The sequence below is a fragment of the Polyergus mexicanus genome, unplaced genomic scaffold (assembly GCF_030449975.1).
Source record: "Polyergus mexicanus isolate NDT 795.1 unplaced genomic scaffold, iyPolMexi1.0 SCAF_14, whole genome shotgun sequence".
Lineage (NCBI taxonomy): Eukaryota > Metazoa > Arthropoda > Insecta > Hymenoptera > Formicidae > Polyergus > Polyergus mexicanus.
In genome coordinates this window covers 3,092,554-3,115,650 of record NW_027223334.1, presented here as the reverse complement: position 1 = coordinate 3,115,650, position 23,097 = coordinate 3,092,554, and the positions used below count along the sequence as shown (strand labels likewise).

At 32.3% G+C, this 23,097-nt stretch overlaps 1 protein-coding gene and 2 long non-coding RNA genes across 5 annotated transcripts; 1 reads left to right on the top strand and 2 right to left on the bottom strand.

The window, feature by feature from the left end:
- The first annotated feature begins 3,220 nt into the window (after window positions 1–3,220).
- LOC138939148 (protein phosphatase 1L) lies at window positions 3,221–19,047 on the top strand. Of its 2 annotated transcripts, XM_070306724.1 has the most exons (8): window positions 3,221–3,425; window positions 4,990–5,229; window positions 6,562–6,759; window positions 10,371–10,664; window positions 13,515–13,674; window positions 16,363–16,493; window positions 16,937–17,244; window positions 18,730–19,047. In XM_070306724.1, the coding sequence occupies exons 1-8, from the start codon at window positions 3,390–3,392 to the stop codon at window positions 18,815–18,817; spliced, it is 1,455 nt and encodes a 484-aa protein (XP_070162825.1). In that variant the 5' UTR covers window positions 3,221–3,389; the 3' UTR covers window positions 18,818–19,047. The 2 variants fall into 2 exon arrangements, with proteins under 2 accessions (XP_070162825.1, XP_070162826.1); XM_070306725.1 differs by lacking the exons at window positions 3,221–3,425; window positions 4,990–5,229 and adding an exon at window positions 6,397–6,497 and having other exon boundaries at window positions 18,730–19,045.
- Window positions 11,245–12,270, bottom strand: LOC138939152 (uncharacterized). The gene is made up of 3 exons (XR_011447805.1): window positions 12,082–12,270; window positions 11,793–11,997; window positions 11,245–11,641 (listed from the first exon to the last, which is right to left on the bottom strand). It is a non-coding gene; the product is annotated as an uncharacterized lncRNA (long non-coding RNA).
- On the bottom strand, window positions 16,372–22,065 carry LOC138939151 (uncharacterized). 2 transcript variants are annotated; one of them, XR_011447804.1, is made up of 4 exons: window positions 22,007–22,065; window positions 21,720–21,897; window positions 21,171–21,357; window positions 16,372–16,619 (listed from the first exon to the last, which is right to left on the bottom strand). It is a non-coding gene; the product is annotated as an uncharacterized lncRNA (long non-coding RNA). The 2 variants fall into 2 exon arrangements; XR_011447803.1 differs by having other exon boundaries at window positions 21,720–22,019.
- Between the last annotated feature and the right edge of the window lie 1,032 nt (window positions 22,066–23,097).

The following is a 23,097-nucleotide window of genomic DNA, read 5'->3' as shown; positions in this document are numbered from 1 at the left end:
CATTTTGATAATTAATTCGAACAAAACTGTTAAGAACATTGATATATAGATTATATATCGATTATATATTGATGGTTACAAAATAATTAAAAGTAAAAGTTGGCACCATTTACTCTCAACCGTTTCCACCAACTAAATTTCGTGTCAATTCGCTGCTACTCTGATAAAGCTTGTAGATCGAAGTGGGAGTGAAATGAACGCAGTCAGACGTTTCTATCGACTTAAATTTGGTTCTACGCTGCATTAGATGCGAATTAATACTTCGGTGGAAACTAGACCGTATAATATAATATCAGCTGCATCCGGGTGGGGAATTGGAACACAGTCTAAGGCCGATATTACATTTATCGTATGACAAACTTTTTAAGTGCATTGATTAGCTACTTTTTAGAGACTCGAGAAAGTTTCTTGAAAGCCAATCAATATGCTTAAAAAGTTTGTCGTACGACAAATATAATATTGGCCTAAAGCCCGTATCAGACTACGCATTGAAAATGAAAGATTGAAGATTAAAGATTGGAATTTGATTAATCAGAACAAAAAGAATTAAAATTTTTTTGTTCTGATTGGTCAAATTTCAATCTTGAATCTTGAATCTCAATCTACAATGCGTAGTATGATACGGACTTTATTGGCTAGTAAGTGCCCAAGCACGGATTTTTGCATAAGCGCATAACCATAAGCATAAAAAAAGTGTTTGGTCCATTTCCTTATGCATATGTTTGTGGACCAATCAATTTCCTTATGCTTATGGTTATGCGCTTATGCAAAAGTCTGTGCCGGACCCTAGGGCTTATTGCACAATACAAAAGTACAGGCAATAGAAACAGGAAAAGAAATTATCCACCAATAGGAGCAGGGAATAGATATTATTCCTTGTCCCTCTTGGTGGATGATTTCTATTCCCTGTTCCTATTACCTGTCTCTTTCCATTATGCGATAAGCTGACTGATAGTGTGTTTAGTTACCAGTACAACTCGCTTTGATGACACATGATTAGAAAGTACCAATAACAAAATCGACTATTTAATTACTCTTAAGATTAATTCCGTAAATATTTTTATAAATAATGTTATTTAATAGTATTATCAACATTAATTTAATATCGATAAATATATATTTCAATAGTTTAAAAAGATATGTTTTAATCGAGGATGTTGTACATAACCCTTTTGCGATGTACCTGCATTGATACTAAATAAATAAATATTTTTTTATATCTTTTTAAAATATTTTTTTATATGCTCATTTCTGTTAGTCCATATCTACAATAGATGTGGTAAATCCTAAGCCTTAAGAAATTGACTAATCACAGTCGAGTATTCTCTTTATACTTGATTGTGATTGGTCAATTTCTTAAGGCTAAAGACTTACTACACCTATTGTATAGTCCTATATAATAAGAGAAGCGACATCGTTATCCTCTCCATACTACCCATGATCGCCATGTTGGGCCTGCAGCTGTCCATTTGTAATCTAAAATAACTTAAAAATGTCTCAGAGATATTTAAAATGTTTTTTCTTAAATAACATTACAAATATACTTTTTTCTCACTTACGGTACGCCGCTTGCGATTAGTTTGCACGTAGGATTCACTATGTGCAAACTAACCGCCAACATCCCAGACAGCACAAAACATCCTCAGGATCATCCTGAATATGTCCAGGACGGTTCAGGACATTTGTAGGATGTTTTAAGATATTATTATAAATATATATTTATAAAAGTTTAATATGCATACATAATTATTTTGAATTGTGTCGGCTATTTTATATAATTTAGAAATCTTAAGTATTATAATAAGTATTAATGTCCTATAAATGTCCACTGGATAATCCCTGGATGTCTGTAGGATATATCTGCCCTGTCTATTATATTGGATGTCTTTTGGATTTCCAGAGGACATATACATGTGCAATTAATTGTTAACGTTAATTTCGTTTAATATTAATAATTGAATTTGATGCGCACATTTTCATATATCCAAAATTATTATTTATTTAATATTTCATGAGAAATGTTACTGTTCGCAACATTCCAAAAACTTTACAAACAATAGTATTCAATCGCTAGTTCGTTTGTTTACCGCTATGCGACACGCGAACTCGTATTTGAGATTTGGTCATGAGAATTATATAAAGCTTGCAAAGAGCAACTGACAGGAAATTACAAATGTTATTATTTTCTATCAGTTCAATTTCTGATGCAATCTCAACATAGGGAATTCAGATATTGGATTGTTTAGAAAATATTACACAACTCAAACCCGGGAGCCAAACCTAAAATATTCATGTACAGCACGCAAGCCTCAAATATTAAAGAACGGTGAACTATTTGTAATATTAGATTTTTAATATTGGCAGTAAATAACAAAACATAATTTTAATTTATATTTAAATTTTAAAATTTGCTCCTTGAAACCTACGAAAAATATCCCTAACATATCCTATAAAAATCCTTAGGATGTTCCACAGGATCTCCCTGGATTCTCCAGAGGTTAATATATGGCTATCATTTACTCTTCCTCAGGACATCCAAAGGAGATCTGAGGATTACAATGGGATATCCTGAGGATATCCTACATGTATGTCCTAGATGCCTTTTGGACGTCCTAAGGACATCCTTGTGCTGTCTGGGATAGGATGCGTTCCACTTAACGACCGCAACGCTCATAACGCCCGAGCATTATCTATCCTTGTTTAACTTTTGGTAAACAACAAAGATGAAATGATACCATGAACGTTGTGGTCGTTAATTGGAACGGGCCCATGGCGGTCAGTCAATCAACAAACGGAACGCCATTGTCGCTTCTCTGATTATATAGAACTCTAACCTATTGTAGATCCGGACTTATTCTTTACTCTTTGTTTCTTACGTTTCTAGGCCGGTATTCATAGTCCGTTCTTATATTCAAGATCATCATAAGTATGGTCTTGGGTCGTTTTAAAATCTCATTCAACCAATGAAATGGCCGCTTAGCATCTTAAGGGCTTAAGCAGAATGGCTGACTTGACAATGTTTTATGACTTAAGTCTTTGTCTTGAAGTAACATACTATCTTGTAGACAGTATTGTGCGTTACTTTAAGACAAAGATATAAAACATTGTTAAATCAGCCATTCTGCTCAAGCCCTAAGACCGTACTTAAGACAATCTTAAATATAAGAATGGACTATGAACCGGCCCTAGTCAAAAATTGTTATCTATACGCTCCTGAAGTTTGTCAGTAACCTTTAGAATCAATCTGTATATGCTATGCCTTTATATTGCTAATTCAGTGTTAGTACCAAACGAAGAAGTAAATCCAATTATTCACATATATACTGTTCGACATAGGCACTCACAATTAATAATACACACAAGAATAATTCAGAATTCATCAAAATATTATGGACGACGAGCTTGAAGATCTAATTTTATATCAGGTGAAGAAATAATATTACATAAAAATGAGTTTAAAAATAAACTTTCTAAAAAATTTTATTGAGTTGTGTATCATAATGTGGTGCACATAGTATGCTATATTTTAATTTAACTAAAATTTATTTAACATAAAAATTAAGAGTTACATATATTTTTTCTAATGACTCTCTCTAAACACTCTAAATTTTTTATTAATTGTTTTAATTAAGCATTCAAAATTATTCGTCTATCGTCGTTGTATTAAGTGTCTGGACTAAGCAAGCCTGACTTTTAAGGAATCACTGTTCTACTTTAGGTTATAATCTTGGTAAATCTTCGGAAAATCCATCCATATGAAATAATGGGTAAGAATACCCAATTCTTATGTATTTTTGCCTCCTGAACACGAATATGAAACTTAAAAATGGCGGTTGGACTTGCAAATCGAAGATAAACGCAAAAATCCAACCAAACGCAAAAATTCAATCCATGTCCGAGGGATGCATTTTTATTAGTAGTAATTCACCCCTGGGATATAACTTTGGGTTAGGTTATATCTTTCGGAAGTGGAGCCCTCCCGTAGGAGGGCAGAACCCACTGTGTCCACGCATACACTTTCCCATCCACACAATAATTGTGGGATGGACTTTGCTTCGCGTTGTAAAATATATGCGTGGACACAATGAGTTCCTCCCCCCCCCCCCTACGGGGGGAACCACTTCCAGAAGATATAACCTAACCCAAACCTATATCTCAGGGATGAATTACTACTAATAAAAATGCATCCCTCGGACATGAGCTGGATTCTCGCGTTTGGTTGGATTTTTGATTTTTTCTTCGACTTGCGAGTTCAACCTCTATTTTTAAGTTTCATATTTATGTTCAAGAAACAAAAATGCAAAAGAATTGGGTATTCTTACCATTATTTCATATAGGTGGGTTTTCCGAAGATTTACTACAATCTTTTGTTTAATACAGAGAGAAAGAGAAAGAGAAACAAACGAATTTCTTTAAAACTAAGAAATAAATTAATTTGTTGGTCATAAGCAAATAATTAGTCAATTACTTTTTAAATTAAATTTTGCTTTGAGATGTTTGTATACCAGTCTTTAATAAGAACGTAATATAGACAATATTTCAATAAATGTCAAATTATTATAATTTTGACATATAATTATAGATATATATAACTCAGAATATAAATTCCAAATTAAAGATCTCTTAATAAAAGTTTCCAAAGATATTGAAAATTAGAAATGCCCGATAAGTAAACCTTTTCATATATGTAAAAATTGATCTTATTTTTAATTACTTTTACAACTTAAATAGAGATTCAGTTTCGAACACATTAAGATATTTAATGTTAAAAATTTTTAAGTTTTACAAATAAAAAATAATTTTGTCTACTTATTTTTATATAAATATATATATATATATTTATACATACATATAAAAAAGTTTTATTTTAATAAACAAATATATCATAAATTTCAGATGCATTCTATAAAAGAAAAAGTGTGCCTCTTCGATATTATATTATCTATTTAAAAACTACTTAAAAATCTAAATTGTTTATAATTCACACAGACTTATATATCACACATGAAGCTTGTATCGAAGTTTGCTGTGAGCATTCCCTCTGGATTAAATACTGGGATCAACAGCCCATTAAATTATCTCTATAGAATTATGCGAATCTATGCTTTGAGACCAGAAGTGCTTATATGTGGTATGATTCTGGCAATTATTTTATTTTATATACAAGCTGTGGATATTTGGACTAAAGCACTTCTAGGAAGAATTCAATACACTCTGGGGCGTACCAAGGTATAACTGCACTATAAAAATATATTATTTATATACACACACATACATACATATATCTATATCTATACATATATTACTTTTCAAAAATATATTAAACGTATAAATACAAATAATTATACAAATATTTGAAGTTCTTTCTAATACATTATTTCTAATACATTATATTAATTAATATTCTTCAATTCAAGATATTCAGATTTTTTGAGTATTTTTATGCAAGAAAATTTTGCATAAAACACAACACTATCCTCTCTCTTGCTATAGATATATTTTTAAATTTTTATTTATATATTTTCAAGAAACATAAACATTTCTATAGACTTGTATACATATATTATAACAAACACACACACACACACACACACACACACACACACACACACACACACACACACACAATATACATATATATCCTCTTTCTTTTCTTTATATTACATATTTTGGTAAATGTTCGGATTAACTAATAGTTAATTCGTATAAGCTTATACTTCACGGTTTTCATGTTTACATGTATTGTAGAGGATACATTCCTAAATATAACGCTTTGAATTTTATGGCGCTTTCTTCTGTTTCCAGAGATATGCGATTTTGAAGTAAAAATAATATTTTAAGAAAATGGAATTTAACTCCAATCTTGATCTTGACTTTGATATAGCTCAATTTTATTATAAAATAAATGCGTGAATGAAGGGACTTGAATGTAAACAAAAAAATAAACACGCAAGTAGGATATACCGATACGAAAAAATGATACAAGTAAATACGAAAATTCGCTTTTTGATACTTCAAAATCGCATATCTCTGGAATCAGAAGAGAGCATTACAAAATTCAAAGCGTGTATTATACGTCATCTCTAATCGGGTTTAATCATAGAGATATAGAATGGACTGAGTGTTGCGATAGACGAACGCGTGCTCGCTGTAGAGAGAGAGGTACTATACTATAGGAGGCTTATTTTTCTATATGGAGGGAGACAAAATCACCAATGAGATGCTAGGAAAAGAGACAAACATAGGCCTCCCATATAGTATCTCTTTTTCTACAACAAGTGCACGTTTGTTTATTTCACAATGCTTAATCCAGTCTATATATCTGTGGATTTAATAACATCCGTAGTTCTAAGGCTGGCCAATCACAGTTATTCTATTTTTCAGAGAATTAGGAATATATGATAGAGAATAGCTGTGATTAGCCAGTTTTACAACTACGGATGTTATTAAATCGGATTAATGGTGCCGTGTAACAGAGCTCTATGATAATTCGTGAGGTATAAGTTAATCTGAACAATTGTTTTTTAATCTGAACATTTATACTTATATTTTTTTCTGCAGGTGTCCAAACTGCAATTCTTAGTTAATGATTCAGTGAATAATGCAGTAAAACTTAGTTGGGAATTAAAACAAAGCCACATTGCAGCATATGCTGTGCAGGGACACAGGGCTCGGATGGAAGATCGCTTTGTGGTGAATGAAGATATGAACAATACTGGAGTTTCTTTGTTTGCAGTGTTTGATGGCCATGGTGGAGAGGTATTAATTTAACAGACTGATAATTTATTTATATTATTTTTAATTTTGATATCGCATTTTGAATTAGGATAAGATGTTAATGATTAAAGGGATGAATGACAACCCAGTCAGCAAAGTCTGTTCGAACAGATTTTACCAAATGTTTGCTACAAATTTTTGTCAGCAAAAAGACTGCAGATTATATACAAAATCTGTTATCCCTCATAACACATCAACATCCCAATAAGGTTCCAGTCATCTTAAATTGTAAGATAGTAACATCCCACGGAGATTACTAAACCTGTCATTAACCTCCTAGCAACATGAAAATGTTCGCCCAAATTCATCCCATTAACATTCCAGAAACCTTGCGCGTAACGTCCCAGTCAGCCACATCTGTTCTAACAGATATTGCCAAGTGCTTGCTACAAATTATTGTCAGCAAAAAGGCTACAAATTTGGTACAAGAGTTGTTATTACCGATTAAACTGGCAGATTGCCGGCAAGAATCAAGCAAAGCTTGCTAACATAACTACACAGCAAATTGGCGGCAGAAACCGAGCAAAGCTTGCTGACATGACTGACATAAGATTGTCGGCAAAAACTGAGCAAGATCTAGAGTGCGCAATCTGATGGCAAATTGGCAGCAAAAACCGAACAAAATCTGCAGCTTATTACAAAGTATTATAAAATAGTTCAGTCGCTTATCGCTATGCGGCGCGTTATTTATTATCTATACCTGTATTCAAATTCTTGTCATGAGTATATATAAAGCCTGCAAAATGTTAATAATATTATAATATATATATATATATATATATATATATATATATATATATATATATATTATAATATTATACATGTGCAATTAATTGTTAACGTTAATTTCGTTTAATATTAATAATTGAATTTGATGCGCACATTTTCATATATCCAAAATTATTATTTATTTAATATTTCATGAGAAATGTTACTGTTCGCAACATTCCAAAAACTTTACAAACAATAGTATTCAACCGCTAGTTCGTTTGTTTACCGCTATGCGACACGCGAACTCGTATTTGAGATTTGGTCATGAGAATTATAAAGCTTGCAAAGAGCAATTGACAGGAAATTACAAATGTAATTATTTTCTATCAGTTCAATTTCTGATGCAATCCCAACATAGGAAATTCAGATATTGGATTGTTTAGACAATATTACACAACTCAAACCCGGGAGCCAAACCTAAAATAATCATGTACAGCACAAAAGCCTCAAATATTAAAGAACGGTGAACTAATTTTAATATTAGATTTTTAATATTGGCAGTAAATAACAAAACATAATTTTAATTTATATTTAAATTTTAAAATTTGCTCCTTGAAACATACGAAAAATATCCCTAACATACCCTATAAAAATCCTTAAGATGTTCCACAGGATCTCCCTGGATTCTCCAGAGGTTAATATACGGCTATGATTTACTCTTCCTCGGGACATCCAGAGGAGATCTGAAGATTACAATGGGATATCCTGAGGATATCCTACATGTATGTCCTGGGTGCTCTTTGGACGTCCTAAGGACATCCTTGTGCTGTCTGGGAAAAGTGTTATCTCTAAAATATAATCTATTGAAGTTTATATTTAAATCGGGCACGAACTTATGCAATCATCCAATATATATAAAATTCATATATTCATTATATTATGAATTCATTTTCAATTATTTATATATTATCATCATCTTATAATTATAATAAATACCACCTAAGACTCTTGTCTGCTCGGTCGCATATTCTTAAACAATGCGTCAGAAAACATGATGGATTGCTTCACAAAAAATATTCCTCTCTGCGAGATTTATCGTTTCTCAGAGTTTGTCGCAGAGTTTCTGAATCATCCTATACAGAGAATTATCACAAATTTGCTATCATGCCATACACGGCAAGGTTTGCCCTATTCTTGTCACAAATTTGCTGTCATCCCGTGCACGGCAAGGTTTGCTCTATTCTTGCCACTAATTTGCTATCATTCCGTGCACAGCAAGGTTTGTCCTGTTCTTGCCACAAATTTGCTGTCATGCCGTGCACGGCAAGGTTTGCTTTATTATTTGCGTAAAATGTGCATCGCATTATTGCGACAAGCCTTGCCAGCAAATGCTAAGCTTTATCCGGACACACTTTGTTACAATTTTGCTGTAAAGACATGCTCGGGTTTGCTGCAAACTTTGTGCAAAGTTTGCATCATTTTGCTTGCTGGGTATAGTTATATATGTTGTATATAGTTGTATAGCTTCATTTAAAAAACTAGTTGACCTATATGACCTTAATTTATGATTATATAATCTTATTATTAATTAAAATTTACGATTGTCATCTCTTTTTTCTCAAAATCCTCTATAAATTTTGTCTGAAATATTTTCTACACAATGTCAAATTTAGAAGATATACAGTTGTTTCTATTAATATGAGATAAGGACCACTACTCGTTATTAGCAGATTCTTGAAATCGTTTGGAAACGATTTCTTCAACGAAAATGTCGAGGCATCTAATTTCCGAGTTATAAGCGATTCAAAAAGAAGAGTTTTACGTAAATTAAACTTTGTGAAGAGAGAAAATTAACACAACTATATTTTTCGATTAATTTCAGATAGAGTTCACTTTAATAGAATTTTGGTAAAACTGCAAAAAGTAACACACCTCCGATTTTATCAATTTCACTTAAATATTGTATGGGAGGTGTTTCTGAATAATTTCCCGCAAGAAATGAGTGGGAGATGGCGTTGGTTTAGGAGATATAACAAATTAAAGTTTTACAGTTTTAATGCTTTTTCTCAGGTATTATAAAATAATATTAGGAAAAGTGAAGTTTATGTATGTTGTATTTGTTGTAGAACAGACGTGGAAAAAGTGTTCGTCTACATCTCTACATTTACGGGATAGGTACACGGTCATGGATATTTTGTCATAATATATTTCACCTATTTCTCGCAGTTCGTTAACAGTTTCAACAATTATCAGGCATCAATTACACGAATTTGTGAAAAATATTCGTCTTGAAAAATATTATTTATTAAATGCATCCTGCATCCCCACCCCGAAAAAATCTAATGTAACCCAACCCAACTTTATTTTTAAAACAGAAAATAAGTTGGGCCAGGTTAGAATTTTTTTGGGATGGAGTGTAAGAAGAAAAGTAAAGCCCCTCCCCTGCCTATGCATAAATGTCATAAACAGTTTTTTTTTTTTTTCAATGAAAAAGTAACAAATTATACAGCATATATATATACTTTAATGTCAAACTTCAATTTGTTATATCTCCTAAACCTAAACCAATGCCCTATCCCCTACTTATTTCTTGCGGAGAATTACTCAGGAGGATCTCCCCTACAACATATTTAACTAGCTAATAAAATTAATAAAATCTATTAAATTAATATAATCGGAGGTGTGTTTTATTTTTTATGCAGTTTTACTAGAATTTTAATCTAAGGCTTAGTTACAAAGATATGTGATGATAAAAATTAGAAGCTTTTAAAAATGATGATTCTCTTCGAGATTTTTGCTGAAGAAAAAACATCTTCAAATTAGCAGAAAACTTTTTATTAAAAGGACATGCAATGTTAATTCAATTTTATGTTATTTTTCAGTTTGCAGCTAATTATGCTCGTGACAAGCTTATCTCCAATATTAACAAAAAGGTTATTGAATTGAAGGATATGTTGGCTGGCAAAGTACTCATTTCTCAGAATCAGCTGACCATAACTGAACCAGAGAAAAAGAAAGAAGACAATAAAACAAATGAAAAATTACCGGAAAAAAGGAAGTCTTTTCGGAAAGTTGCAAGTACTTCTTTAACGGATGATTGCATGAAAAAAGCTATTGAAGTAACTGACTCAGAATTGCTGGATAAATTGGAAAGCATAACACCGATTACAAGAAAGGTAGAGTAATACAAATAATCGAAATATATAAAATTATTATACATCAAATATCGATGACCTTTTAAGAATATATGTAATATTATATATATGCATAGAATGTGTACGCAACGTGGTAGTTCTCTCGCTGGACGGAATATAGAATATATTTTTTATTGTCGTTATATTTACATGAAAAAGATGAAATAGATTTTTATGAAATAAATTTTCACTATTGTGAAGATAATTAGAAAGAAGATTTTTAACTTAAATAAAATTTTTAATATGTGACTTTTATAGTTATACTTCATTTACTTATATTTCATACTTCTGGCAGTCTCTCAGAGCGCCTAAAAGCATGGCAGCCGATAAGACCTGGCGCCTGCTGAATAATCAATTGGCCACTACGAAGCCCGCACACACGGATCGCGTTGCGCACTTGCGACATAAAATGTGCCATTCTTTTGCGCAGTCAGCATAAAAAGTTATATATAAGAAAATTATATAATATAACTATAGTGTTATGCATTAATTCAATCGCACAACTGAAGAACTGAAGTATGTTGGATGAGAAATGAAATATCTTTTCCAATTAGCGCTGTTATAAATAAATATAAATAAGTAAGTTAAATAATGTGAAATAATTCAAGTATGTTGCGTATAAAATAATAATTCCGTAAAAGAAGAATATCGTTTTTTTTTCAGATTTCCTGAAAAACATGGCTATGAAAGAAGACCAAAAATGTGGGTAGAAAGATACATTTGAAATTTTTGCACCGTTTTGCAATGTACTTTATTGTTATTCTCGGCCAGCGAGCAGCCAGTAGGTACAATCGACGCGTATCCACAATAATTTAAGGATTCGATAAATGAGACATACATAGTGTAACTAGTAGAGTCAGTAGCTCAAACATGACAAATTCTCTAGTAGTCGTTATTATCACCGAAATCGCCAAGATCTTCACATTAAGGAACAGAAGTAGTAACCAGTAGAGCCATACCTACAACAGATATCTTGATGTTTGTTTCCATAGAATTCAGACTCCATTGAACTAGCTCCCGTTCGACCACAAATTTACTGAAAGAGTTCCTAGTCTCGTAGAATATAAAAGTAAGATGACGCAGGTCGCAGGAGTTATGTTTGACAAATACCTTCATTGCTTTTACCATTGTTGCAGACATAATAACAGGAGTATGCAAACTCTGCCTTCATTGAAAGTACATCCACAATACATATAAAGTACATCCTAATTGACGCATTGTGAGATGCAGCCTAAGGTTAGACACCGGACTACACACCGTGTGACATCCGGGAATATCGCCTTTGGAGAAAATAAACAAAGAGCCTCTTTGAGAGCTAAAATATTAATATAAAACATTTTTACATTTGTATATGTGTATTGTATAGATATATATATATATAAGTATTGTTTATAATAACCTCTACATCTCCAATAAATACATCTAAACTAAAGCAAATGACTAGTCATTTGGCGGCAGACCAAATTCTTCTTCTTAATAATATGTATAGAGATAATGGCTCAATCTCATACTCTTTTCATACTTTATACTACAAATAATTTTTTACTACAAGATTATATGTATAGGATATCTACACATTCTATAACAATTACTTATTTAATATGTGTATGTATGCACTATATAATTTACACATTAAAAAATTTTAAAAAATTCAAAACATTATATGCGCGTGCACATGTGAAAATATATTTATAATTATTTATAAATTTTATATAATATTAAATAAATTATTAATACTGGTATTCATAATCAGTTCTTATTTCAAGACCGTCTTAAGTAATGTCTTAAGGTGCTAATACGGCTCTGTGATTGGTTTAAGACAGTGCATGCCACGATCTGCACATTTCGGCCGATTTCCGAGAATCAACGCCTATCGCGCCCCCCTTGCGTCTTGAGATCCTCAACTAGCAACCGTAACCAAGCGCGCGGCGCTCTGCCTCAGGTACGATGCATCTGTACCGCGAAGCGGTTCCGTACCCCCTTACTGCCAAATATCAATGTTTTAAACGCGATCTCTTTAGAATTTTTTAAAATAATTAATTCAAGAATAAAGTTTCAATACTCGATTATTAATTACATTTACGATATAATAATTCTAAAATATTATTAAATTATATTGGATAGATTAAATTTCTTAAATGTCGCGCGCGGAAATTCTTTCCGATATATAAATTAATAAATAATTGTAAATTTAAAGTTTTATAAAAGACGCTTTTATTAAAAGCACGAAATATTGTACTTATGAACGATATTATTTAAGTTATAGACTGTTAGATATCCCCAGTATATGATGTCATTATATAAATTAGAATAACGTAATATTTTTAGAATTATTATATCATAAATGTAATTAATAATCGAGTATTGAAACTTTGTTCTTCAATTAATTATTTAAAAAATTTTTAAAAAGATCGCGTTTAAAACATTGATATTTGGCAGTAAGGGGGTACGGAACCGCTTCGCGGTACAGATGCACCGTACCTGAGGCAGAGCGCCGCGCGCTTGGTTACGGTTGCTAGTTGAGGATCTCAAGACGCAAGGGGGGCGCGATAGGCGTTGATTCTCGGAAATCGGCCGAAATGTGCAGATCGTGGCATGCACTGGTTTAAGACATCTTAAGATTGTGCTTAAGACCGTCTTAAATATAAAAACTGACTATGGATACCGGCCTAAATAATAATTTTTTTTATAATTAAATGTTTCCAATTTTCGACATTATAACAAGTTTCGTATATGTTTCGTAAAAAGAATCTATAAATTTGGATAAATTTGAAAAAATAAAAAAAAAGTTTTATCTGTTTTCTGTTGTGTATTGTATTTTTTTATTTATAGGTCAGACCATGTAGGCAAAATGAGGAACTAGTGCCTCAAGTAAACCTGATGAAATATCTTGAAGGAAACAAAATTAATTACGGCAGACTTCTAACAGATGAAGTTCTAGCAGTCGATCGATTGTTGGTGGAAACTGCTAAGAAACATATGGATGTTGCTGGTAATTATCTTCGTTTTTCTAACAATGTAAACAAATATCTTTGTCTTACTACAAATATTAAATAAGTTATTGATATTAGTTCTGTTGAGAGTAAAAGTGTGGTAAATTGGCAGAATATCTTGTAATATTAAAAAATACAAAAATAGACAATTCTCTTGTAATAACAATTTAAACGAGATATCACGAAGAATAATATTAATTAGGCAATCTTATTTGTCGAAAATGAAGTCTTTTTGGGAATTTACAAAAAAATTTATAAAAAAATGAATTAAAATCCAGAATTATCCTTTAATAAAATGTTTATTAGGATTATAGATTATAAACAAAATATTTTTTTGATTGAGAATTTGCATTAAAAATGGCGCTACAGATGGCTGATCGCAAAAGATTTTTAAATAAGTTTTGCAGTAATAATTCAAATACAGAAGCTTAAATCGACTTGAAAAAAATTGAGCATGTTCACAATATGTATAATTTCGAACCGAATCTCTAAAAAGTTTGTGTAAACTTTAGTTTTTGAAAAAAAGTCAAACATCTGTTTTTCGACAAAAAATGAACTTTATTAAAAACATCGCCATTTTAATTGTCTGTTTGTTTTTTTTCTTAAAAACTAAGGTTTGCATAGTTTTTTTAGAGGTTCAGTCTGAAATTGTACATATTGTGAACATGCTCAATTTTTTTCAAATCGATTTCAGCTTCTGTATTTGAATTATCACTGCAAAACTTATTTAAAAATCCTTTTTGATCAGCCATTTGCGGCATCATTTTTAACACATATTCTCAACAAAAAAAAATTTTTTTAATAATTTATGAGCCTAATAAATATTTTGTTAAAGGACAATTCTTGATTTTAATTCATCTTTTTATAATAAATTTCCAAAAAAGATTTCATTATTAACAAATATGATTGCCTAGTCCTCTTAATCTCTATTCATATATGTACATATTGTACATTCAGGTTAGGAAAAAAAAATTTCGGACCCTTGAAATATATCGGAAAGAGTGAGACGTAGAAAAAAAATGTTTCAGGCAAAAGTTGTATGGCTTAAAATGGGGCATTTGATGGTGACTTTGATTTAGATCTAGAGGTCAAATTTAGAGGTCATTTCAAGATTAACTTGAAATTTTTAAATAGAAACCCATCCCAGCAAGCAAAATGATGCAAACTTTGTGCAAAGTTTGTAGCAAACTCGAGTTTTACAGCAAAATTGTGACAAGGTGTGTCCGCAAAAAGCTTAGCTTTTGCTGGCAAGGTTTGTCGCAATAGTGTAATGCACATTTTACGCAAATAATAGGGCAAATCTTGCTGTGCACGGCATGACAGCAAATTTGTGGCAAGAACAGGATAAATCTTGCTGTGCACGGTATGACAGCAAATTGGTGGCAAGAACAGAGCAAACCTTGCCGTGCACGGGATGACAGCAAATTTGTGGCAAGAATAGGGCAAATCTTGCCATGTATAGCATGATAGCAAATTTGTGGTAATTTTCTGTATAGAGTGATTCAGAAACTCTGCGACAAACTCTGAGGAACGATAAATTTCGCAGAGAGGAATATTTTTTGTAAACCAATCCATCATGATTTCTGACGCATTGTTTAAGAATATGCGACCGCGCAGACAAGAGCCTTAGGTGACATTTATTATAATTATGAGATGATGATAATATATGAATAATTGAAAATGAATTCATAATATGATTAATATATGAATTATATATATATATATATATATATATATATATATATATATATATATCTTATATAAAATATATTCAATATGTTAAAATATGTTAAAAAAATATGTTATCCTTAAAATATCATATAAAGTACCTTGATAACATATTCTGGATTAATTTTGAATGCATTATGGACGTTTCAAGAATTACGATGTCGTACGGACATCTTATGGACATCCGTAGGAATTTGAAATGGAATATCCTAAAGATATTTCTAGGTATAGCATAAGGCGCTCATTTGCTATTTCTCAGGACATCCTGAATATATCCCGGGATAAAATTTGGATATCCACAGGATATCCGTAATATCCATCCTGGATGTCCTTTGGATTTCCCGAGGATGTTCTAGTGCTGTCTGAGCTCATTATGATCATTATGATTCCAAAGTTTGACTTTCTTAGGTCAAGATCAAGGTCACTATTAAGTGGCTCACTTTGAATCCTACGACTTTCGTATTTAACATTTTTTTCTAAAATGTTTTCCTCAAGAATTTTTTATCTAAAAATTAATTTGACTTTTAAATGACCCTTAGGGAAAAATTTTTCTCGTAACATAACCACATAGCTGAACTAAAATTTTCCGTTCTTTTCATTTCCGGAGTTAAAAATATGGGTTTTCATTTAAAATTTTCAAGTTGACCTTGAAATGACCTCTAAATTTGACCTCTAGGTCAAAGTCAAGATCACCATCAAACGCCCCACTTTAAACCATACAGCTTTTGTCTGAAACATTTTTTTCTTCATCTCACTCCTTTCGAGATATTTCAAGGGTCCGGGATTTTTTCCCCATCCTGTATATATATATGAAATATATTATAAAATATAAAAAAATATTAACTTTTGAAAATGTAAAATATTTTAAAATTAAGAAAGAAAGCTGTTATATATATTTTATTGTTTGTAATTGATGTCGTTTACCTTCTTTTTTATGTAAATTATATTGATAATTTTAGGTACAACTGCTTTGATCGCTCTTTTGGAAGATAATAAGCTAACTATAGCAAATGTTGGAGATTCTAGAGGAGTAATGTGTGATGGAAAAGGCAATGCAATTCCTTTGTCTTTCGACCACAAACCACAACAAGTATTTATCCTTTTTTATAATCACATTTTAGTAACCCTAAAACTGGAGCTTCGCATTGTCAGATTATCATCGCGCGAAGTCTCCAATATCAATTTGGAGTTTGCCCATCACTCTCTTCTACCGATCCTTAAAAACAATAGTAAGAGATTTAATTGTCATCATTGTTGAAAAAATGGATATAGTTATAAAATATTATAATTTAAAATATTGTTTTTTATTTTTGATAAGAGAAATTCTATTCCAAATTCAACAAAGAATTAGATATAAGAACTTTCAATTCAACTTCAACTTTATCAAATCTAAATAATTGTATAAGATTGAGAATAGATTTTTGTGATAATTTAAATACAAAAATATAAAAAAATATCCTATATATGCAAACATAATATTATGTATTAATGATCATATTTTTAAAGTATTTGATTAAATTTATTTGTTTCTAGGAAAGAGAAAGGAAAAGAATAAATAAAGCTGGTGGTTTGGTAACTTTTAACGGTGTGTGGAGAGTTGCTGGCATATTAGCGACTTCTCGCGCTCTAGGAGATTATCCTTTAAAAGACAAAAAGCTCGTCATTGCTGATCCGGATATTTTAACGTTCGATTTGAATGATCATAATCCAATGTTTATAGTATTGGCATCCGATGGCCTATGGGATACGTTCTCAAACGAAGAAGCTGTAGCTTTTATTAAAGAACGTATCAATGAGCCACATTTTGGTGCGAAAAGTATTACACTGCAGAGTTTTTACAGGTAAGATGTGCGCGATTAGTTTTAAATGTAAAACTGGAAGAAAATAGTAGCTAATAGACTGTTGCCACCTCAGCCGCGGATGCGTAGTTTTGACATGCTCGAGTATCTAATTTATTTATTTATATATCTAATAAAATAAAATTAAATAAAACGCATTTATTGTTACATAATGTATTTATGCGGGGAGGCGCGGTCGGGAATGCCACGCGCCCACTACATTGTTTTCAAATAGTCTATGTTGAACCATTGACGCTAAAACCATGCCTAATATTCGCCAAATATTCAGTTATTCGGCATGACCTTGTCTAATATTCGGTATTCGGTAAAAAAGATAGGGATAATAGTTTAATTTTTGGTATAGGTGCCAAGATCATGTAAAAATCAACCCATTTTTTTTAACCAACCTAATTTTTTTATATATATTGATTCCTATTTAGGGTAAAAAGTTATAAGGATAGAATAGCCAAAAATTGAATAGTTAACGAGATATTTTATACTTTAATTTGACATAATTTCACATAAACTATGAAATATCTTATAAAATATTTAATTTTTGATTATCTTATCTCAATATTTTTATGCACGGAATAATAAAATTAGTGTAAAGAAAATACGTATATTCTATTCAAAGAGAGAATAATATCGGGTCGGACGAAAACTCGTCCGTTTCACGCAAGTCTCCACGTTCAGAATGCCTAAAAAGCCCCCACTACATCGCCGTATCGCTCATGCAGCTTACCAGTGCTAGCAACGAGTAACAAGTCCCCCTGATTAACAATTGCAATTATTTTCTCAAAATAATCCTCGAACGGTTTGGTGCAGCGTCAACGAGTATTTTTAGTGTTTTTCTGTTAAAAAAGTATTTACAAAGTGCGATGGAAGAATTGAATATTGTAGTGTCACTAATGTTATCTCCTATGAAGAAAAATAAACGAGGCCAGGTAAACAATGACGAATAAAAATCATTGATCTATTTGTAGTATATCGGCGGCTGTAGTTTTAAAGTTTAAAATGTCCTTTTTAGTATGAATTCACTGCGAGAAAAATATATTGAAATTTAATAAATTGTTTAAATAAGGCTATATTGGTATACGGTATTGAGTATGTCACCATGTTCTCCCCACTTTGCCTGTCTATGCGCAGATCGATATTATTCTCTCTTTGAATAGAGTTTAATTGTTTTGAAGAAAAAATATATAGCTGCTCATTGCAAATTCATATTTAAAAAAAGACAACTGTTCTCTTTACACCAATTGATTCCTTTCATTATTTTGTGCAAAATTATTGAGATAAAATAATCAAAAAATAAATATTTTGCAAGGTATTTCGTAGAGAGAGTTCATATAAAAATTATGTCAAATTAAATCTCTATAATCTATCAATTCTGATTTTTTCTTTCATTTTTGATAATAAAAAGTTAATTTAAAAAAATAGTTAAGAGTGTAATCTGTAATATGTAATTTATTTGTCACTTATGTTTTGTAGAGGATCTGCGGATAATATTACCGTCGTTGTGATTAATTTGAAGAATCGCAAATACAGCATATCGGAGGCTAAGAAGAACCAGTTATGACTTTTACAACAAACCATCTATTTTTTCATTGTGAAATATACAAAGGTCTAGTCATAAAATTAATCTAACTTGTTGTATCTTAGTTAATTTATTACAACTGTGCTGATGTAGAACGTATTTCCTCACGCTTATTAACACTGCAAATGATGTTAAATTAATTTCAATAGAATATTATTGAATTTAATTATAAAAATATACAATCTTTATTTTTAAAGAATTATTTTTTGCAGCATATTTATGTAACCATTTCTTTTCTTTTAACTATATTGATATTGAATTGGTTAACATAAAATTGGATATATTTAAATCTATATAATAAACTTATAAAATAGGTATAAGAACTGTTTCGAAATTATATTGGCAATATTGCTCAATAAGTACAATGAACTGAATTTTATACATATGTACATCCTTATATACGTATGTATGGTGTAAAAGTGCCAATTATAATCAGTTTTGTCTTTTAAGCGCATACACATGGAAAGCTTTGTACAAAGTGTTGTTAAAAATTTAGTCAATATTTATATACACACAAATTTAAAAAATTAAGCTCGCGTATGACATCAAAAATTTCAAATAATCGCGGGCTAATAAGAGCCAGAACGCGGATGGTAGTGCGTCAGTTTCATAGAAAAATAAATTTTCTATGAAACTGAATATGTGCACGGGGCACGAAATTTACTTGATGCTATACCAAGATTTTTTTTTTAAATAATCTCAATTCGAGATTTATAATAATCCCTCTTTACCTCCCTGAAGAGACGAAGGCGAGAAAAGTATCGGGGCGAAGTCGCTGAATCGGGAATCGAATCCGAGTCTTTCGCTTGCCGGGCGACTGCTCTTACCTCTGAGCTATTTAGACCCCACACCACCGATACTTCTCATTCGCCTTATAATATCTATTACTAATAACGCCATCTTTCAGCCAGCGTAAACTAACAAATTTAAGAAATTAGGCTCTCGTGTGACATCACAAATTTCAAATAATTGCGAGCTAATAAGAGCCAGAACGCGGATGATAGTGCGTCAGTTTCATAGAAAAATAAGTTTTCTAAAACTGAACATGTGCACAAGGCACGAAATTTACTTGATGCTATATCAAGATTTTTTTAAAAATAATCTCAATTCGAGATATTATAATAACCATTTAAGATATAAAATAGAAATTAACTTCTATATAAAAAAATATTTTAATTTTGATTTAATTTCATAAATTAATTATTCAAATTTTCATATATGTATTACATTAATACATATTATTAATATTATAAATTTAATACAAACATCAGAAAATGACATCCCGTGAATGTGACATATCAACTATTGACGTCATTTTTGAATCTTACGAGACTTAACCTTAGGATTAACTCTAATTGGTTATTTTGTGACCAAAATTTACTGTCATTTTGCTACTTGGACTCGAGATCCTTTAAATGTTTAAATCCATTTAAATGTACCATTTTATATAAATGTCTAGAAATTGCTCGATTTCTGCTGTCAATCTGCCGTCAGATTGTGCGCAGGCTCTGCGTGGTTTCTGCTGCCAATCTGCTCACATTGCCTGTCAGCAGGCTCTGTCGACAAAACCTGAGCTTAATGTGGTCACAGATGGCTATAGTTTTAGCATGAAATTCTGATTAAATTTGCTGCCAATCTGCGCGCATGCTGCTAGCATTTTGCTATCTGATAAAAAAGTGCAGGGAATACAACGTTAAAATCTATATCTGCTTCCTCGACTACTGCAAAGCGTTTGACTGTGTTCAATGGCAAAGAATGTGGACAACATTGGCGGAAATGGGAACACCGCAGCACCTGATTACCTTAATCGAAAATCTATATGAGAGCAGCAGAGTCAAAGTCAGGGTTAACGCTAATGCTGACATGTCAGAACTCTTCGACTTGGAGAAGGGGGTGCGACAAGGATGTATCCTAAGTCCCGCTTTATTTAATATCTATGGGGAGTGGATAATCAGGAGAGCAACAGATGGGTGGAAAGGTGGCATCGCAGTGGGTGGCAGGAAACTTTGCAACTTGCGATACGCCGATGACACCACACTTCTTGCTACGACTGAGGAAGAGCTGACCGAGCTTGTCGGCAAAGTAGAGGAAGCCAGCAACGAGGTTGGGTTACAAATTAATAGAGGAAAAACTAAAATAATGATTGTAGACAGACTAAATCACAATCAGAGAGAGGTAACCCAAATTAGTAACATACAGGTGGTGGATAGGTTTGTTTATTTGGGGACACTATTGATGAACACAGGCGGAAACACTGAGGAGATCAAAAGGAGAGCAGGAATTTCAGAAACGGCAGTTGCGCAACTAACGAAAATATGGCAAAGTCATGACATACACATGTCGAAACAAAAAAGCGCCTAATGAAGAGCCTTGTGTTCTCTGTGTTTATGTACGCTTCAGAATGCTGGACCATAAAGAAAGCCGACCTTTGCAGGATAGACAGTTTCGAGATGACTTTTTGGAGGAGGATGCTCAGAATACCGTGGACTGCCAGGAGGACCAACCAATCCATCTTAAAATAACTAAAAATTAAGAACCGGTTGAGTACGATAATAAGACGCCGGATATTAAAATATTTTGGCCACACCATAAGGAAAGATGGGCTAGAGAAACTGATGCTACAAGGCAGGGTCGAGGGATCCAGGAGTAGAGGGAGATCGCCCACACGGTACACCGACGTTATCATAAAGGCGACAAACACGTCTTTAGTGCAATGCATGAGGATGGCTGAGGATAGGAGCACATGGAGAGCTGTGTCACAAGCTTTTTCTGAAACAGATTCATGAGGTCACGATGCTCGATGCGGGCGATCGACGAGGAAAATATCTCATTTATTATCTTTCAAGCGAAACGAGCAATATAAATTAATGAAGCATTTAAATACCTGCTATTCGATTTAAATTATGATGACAGATCCTGCTCGATTTCTGCCATTAATCTGGCATTTAACTGCGTTGCGTAGATCTTGCTCGATTTCTGCCGCCAATCTGGCATTTAACTACGTTGCGCAGATCCTGCTTGATTTCTGCCGTCAATTTGCTGTCAACTTATGTCGACAGGTTCTGCCGGCAAAACACAAGCTTAATGCGGACGCAGTTAATGCCAATCTGCTGCAATATTCTGCTTGAATCTGCTCGCAAACTGCTGGCAGACTGCTAACATTTTGCTTACTGGGATAGCATAGTACTCTATTAGAAGAATATTTGAACAAAGGAAGGGCGCAATCATAGACATAGTATATCTAAACCGAGCGTTTGCCTTTATTTAAGAAGTGGGGGTAAAGATGCACGTAGAAAAGGACATACTCTGTTTCGTGCCTCTTGCGTTCTCTCTCGCTCACACGTAGCATAGCGTACTCTTTCGATATGCTACATGCGAGTGAGAGAGAGTGCAAGGAGCACGGAACAGAGTATGTCCTTTTCTACGTGCACCTTCGCCCTCACTCCTCAACATTCGGTCTAGATATACTATGTCTATGGGCGCAACGCTCAGCCATTTCCAAGAAAATTTGATTTAAATAATATGGATTTTCTTATATACAGCTCCGTTAGATTGATTAGTGACAAGTTGGTGTAGCTTGGGCATTAAAGCGGGTGGCTATCACGTACAAAATTACAAGTAATTACGACAAGTATCATCCGAATAGTTGTAATCGATCTGTAGAAAGTGTTGATAAGTGATAACAAGAATGAATAAAAGTTTCGACACATTATTTGTTTGCAATTTTGTATTAAATTATAACTATGTTCAAATAGTTTTATTTGCTTCATTTTATATCGAGTAGAATAAAATAATAAGATTGTAAGTTTAACAAAAATTATGCTCAGTTTCGTGAATAAATTAAAAGAAAATTACCTTCCAAAAGGGCAAATTAAAAAAAAAATTGTTAGTTAAATTAATTTTATTTTACATGAATAAATATTCGTTGTTAGATTGTATGAAAAAAGAAAAAGAATGGCAGGGACAAGAATTGAACCCGGGTTGGATGCGTGATAGCCACGCGCTTAATGCCCGAACTACACCATCTTTTCGCTAATTGATAGAACGGAGCTAGATATAAGAAAAGCCATATTGTTTAAATCATTTTCTTGGAAATGGCTGAGCATTGCGCTCTATCCCTTTGCTCAAGTATTCTTCTAATAGATAGAGTACTACACTATAAAAGCCTTTTTCAATTCGGTGATCCCAAAGTCGCACCCTCCCCTGTTAGTCGCAGATACGTGCGCATCATAAATATAATAGTACAATACTCTAGTAGTAAA

Excerpts from the sequence above, each read along its gene's own strand:
- LOC138939148 (XM_070306724.1), top strand. The coding sequence starts at position 3,390 with ATGGACGACGAGCTTGAAGATCTAATTTTATATCAG. Across the intron at positions 5,230-6,561 it reads ACACTCTGGGGCGTACCAAG|GTGTCCAAACTGCAATTCTT; the intron begins GTATAACTGCAC and ends TTTTTTCTGCAG. Across the intron at positions 16,494-16,936 it reads TCGACCACAAACCACAACAA|GAAAGAGAAAGGAAAAGAAT; the intron begins GTATTTATCCTT and ends ATTTGTTTCTAG.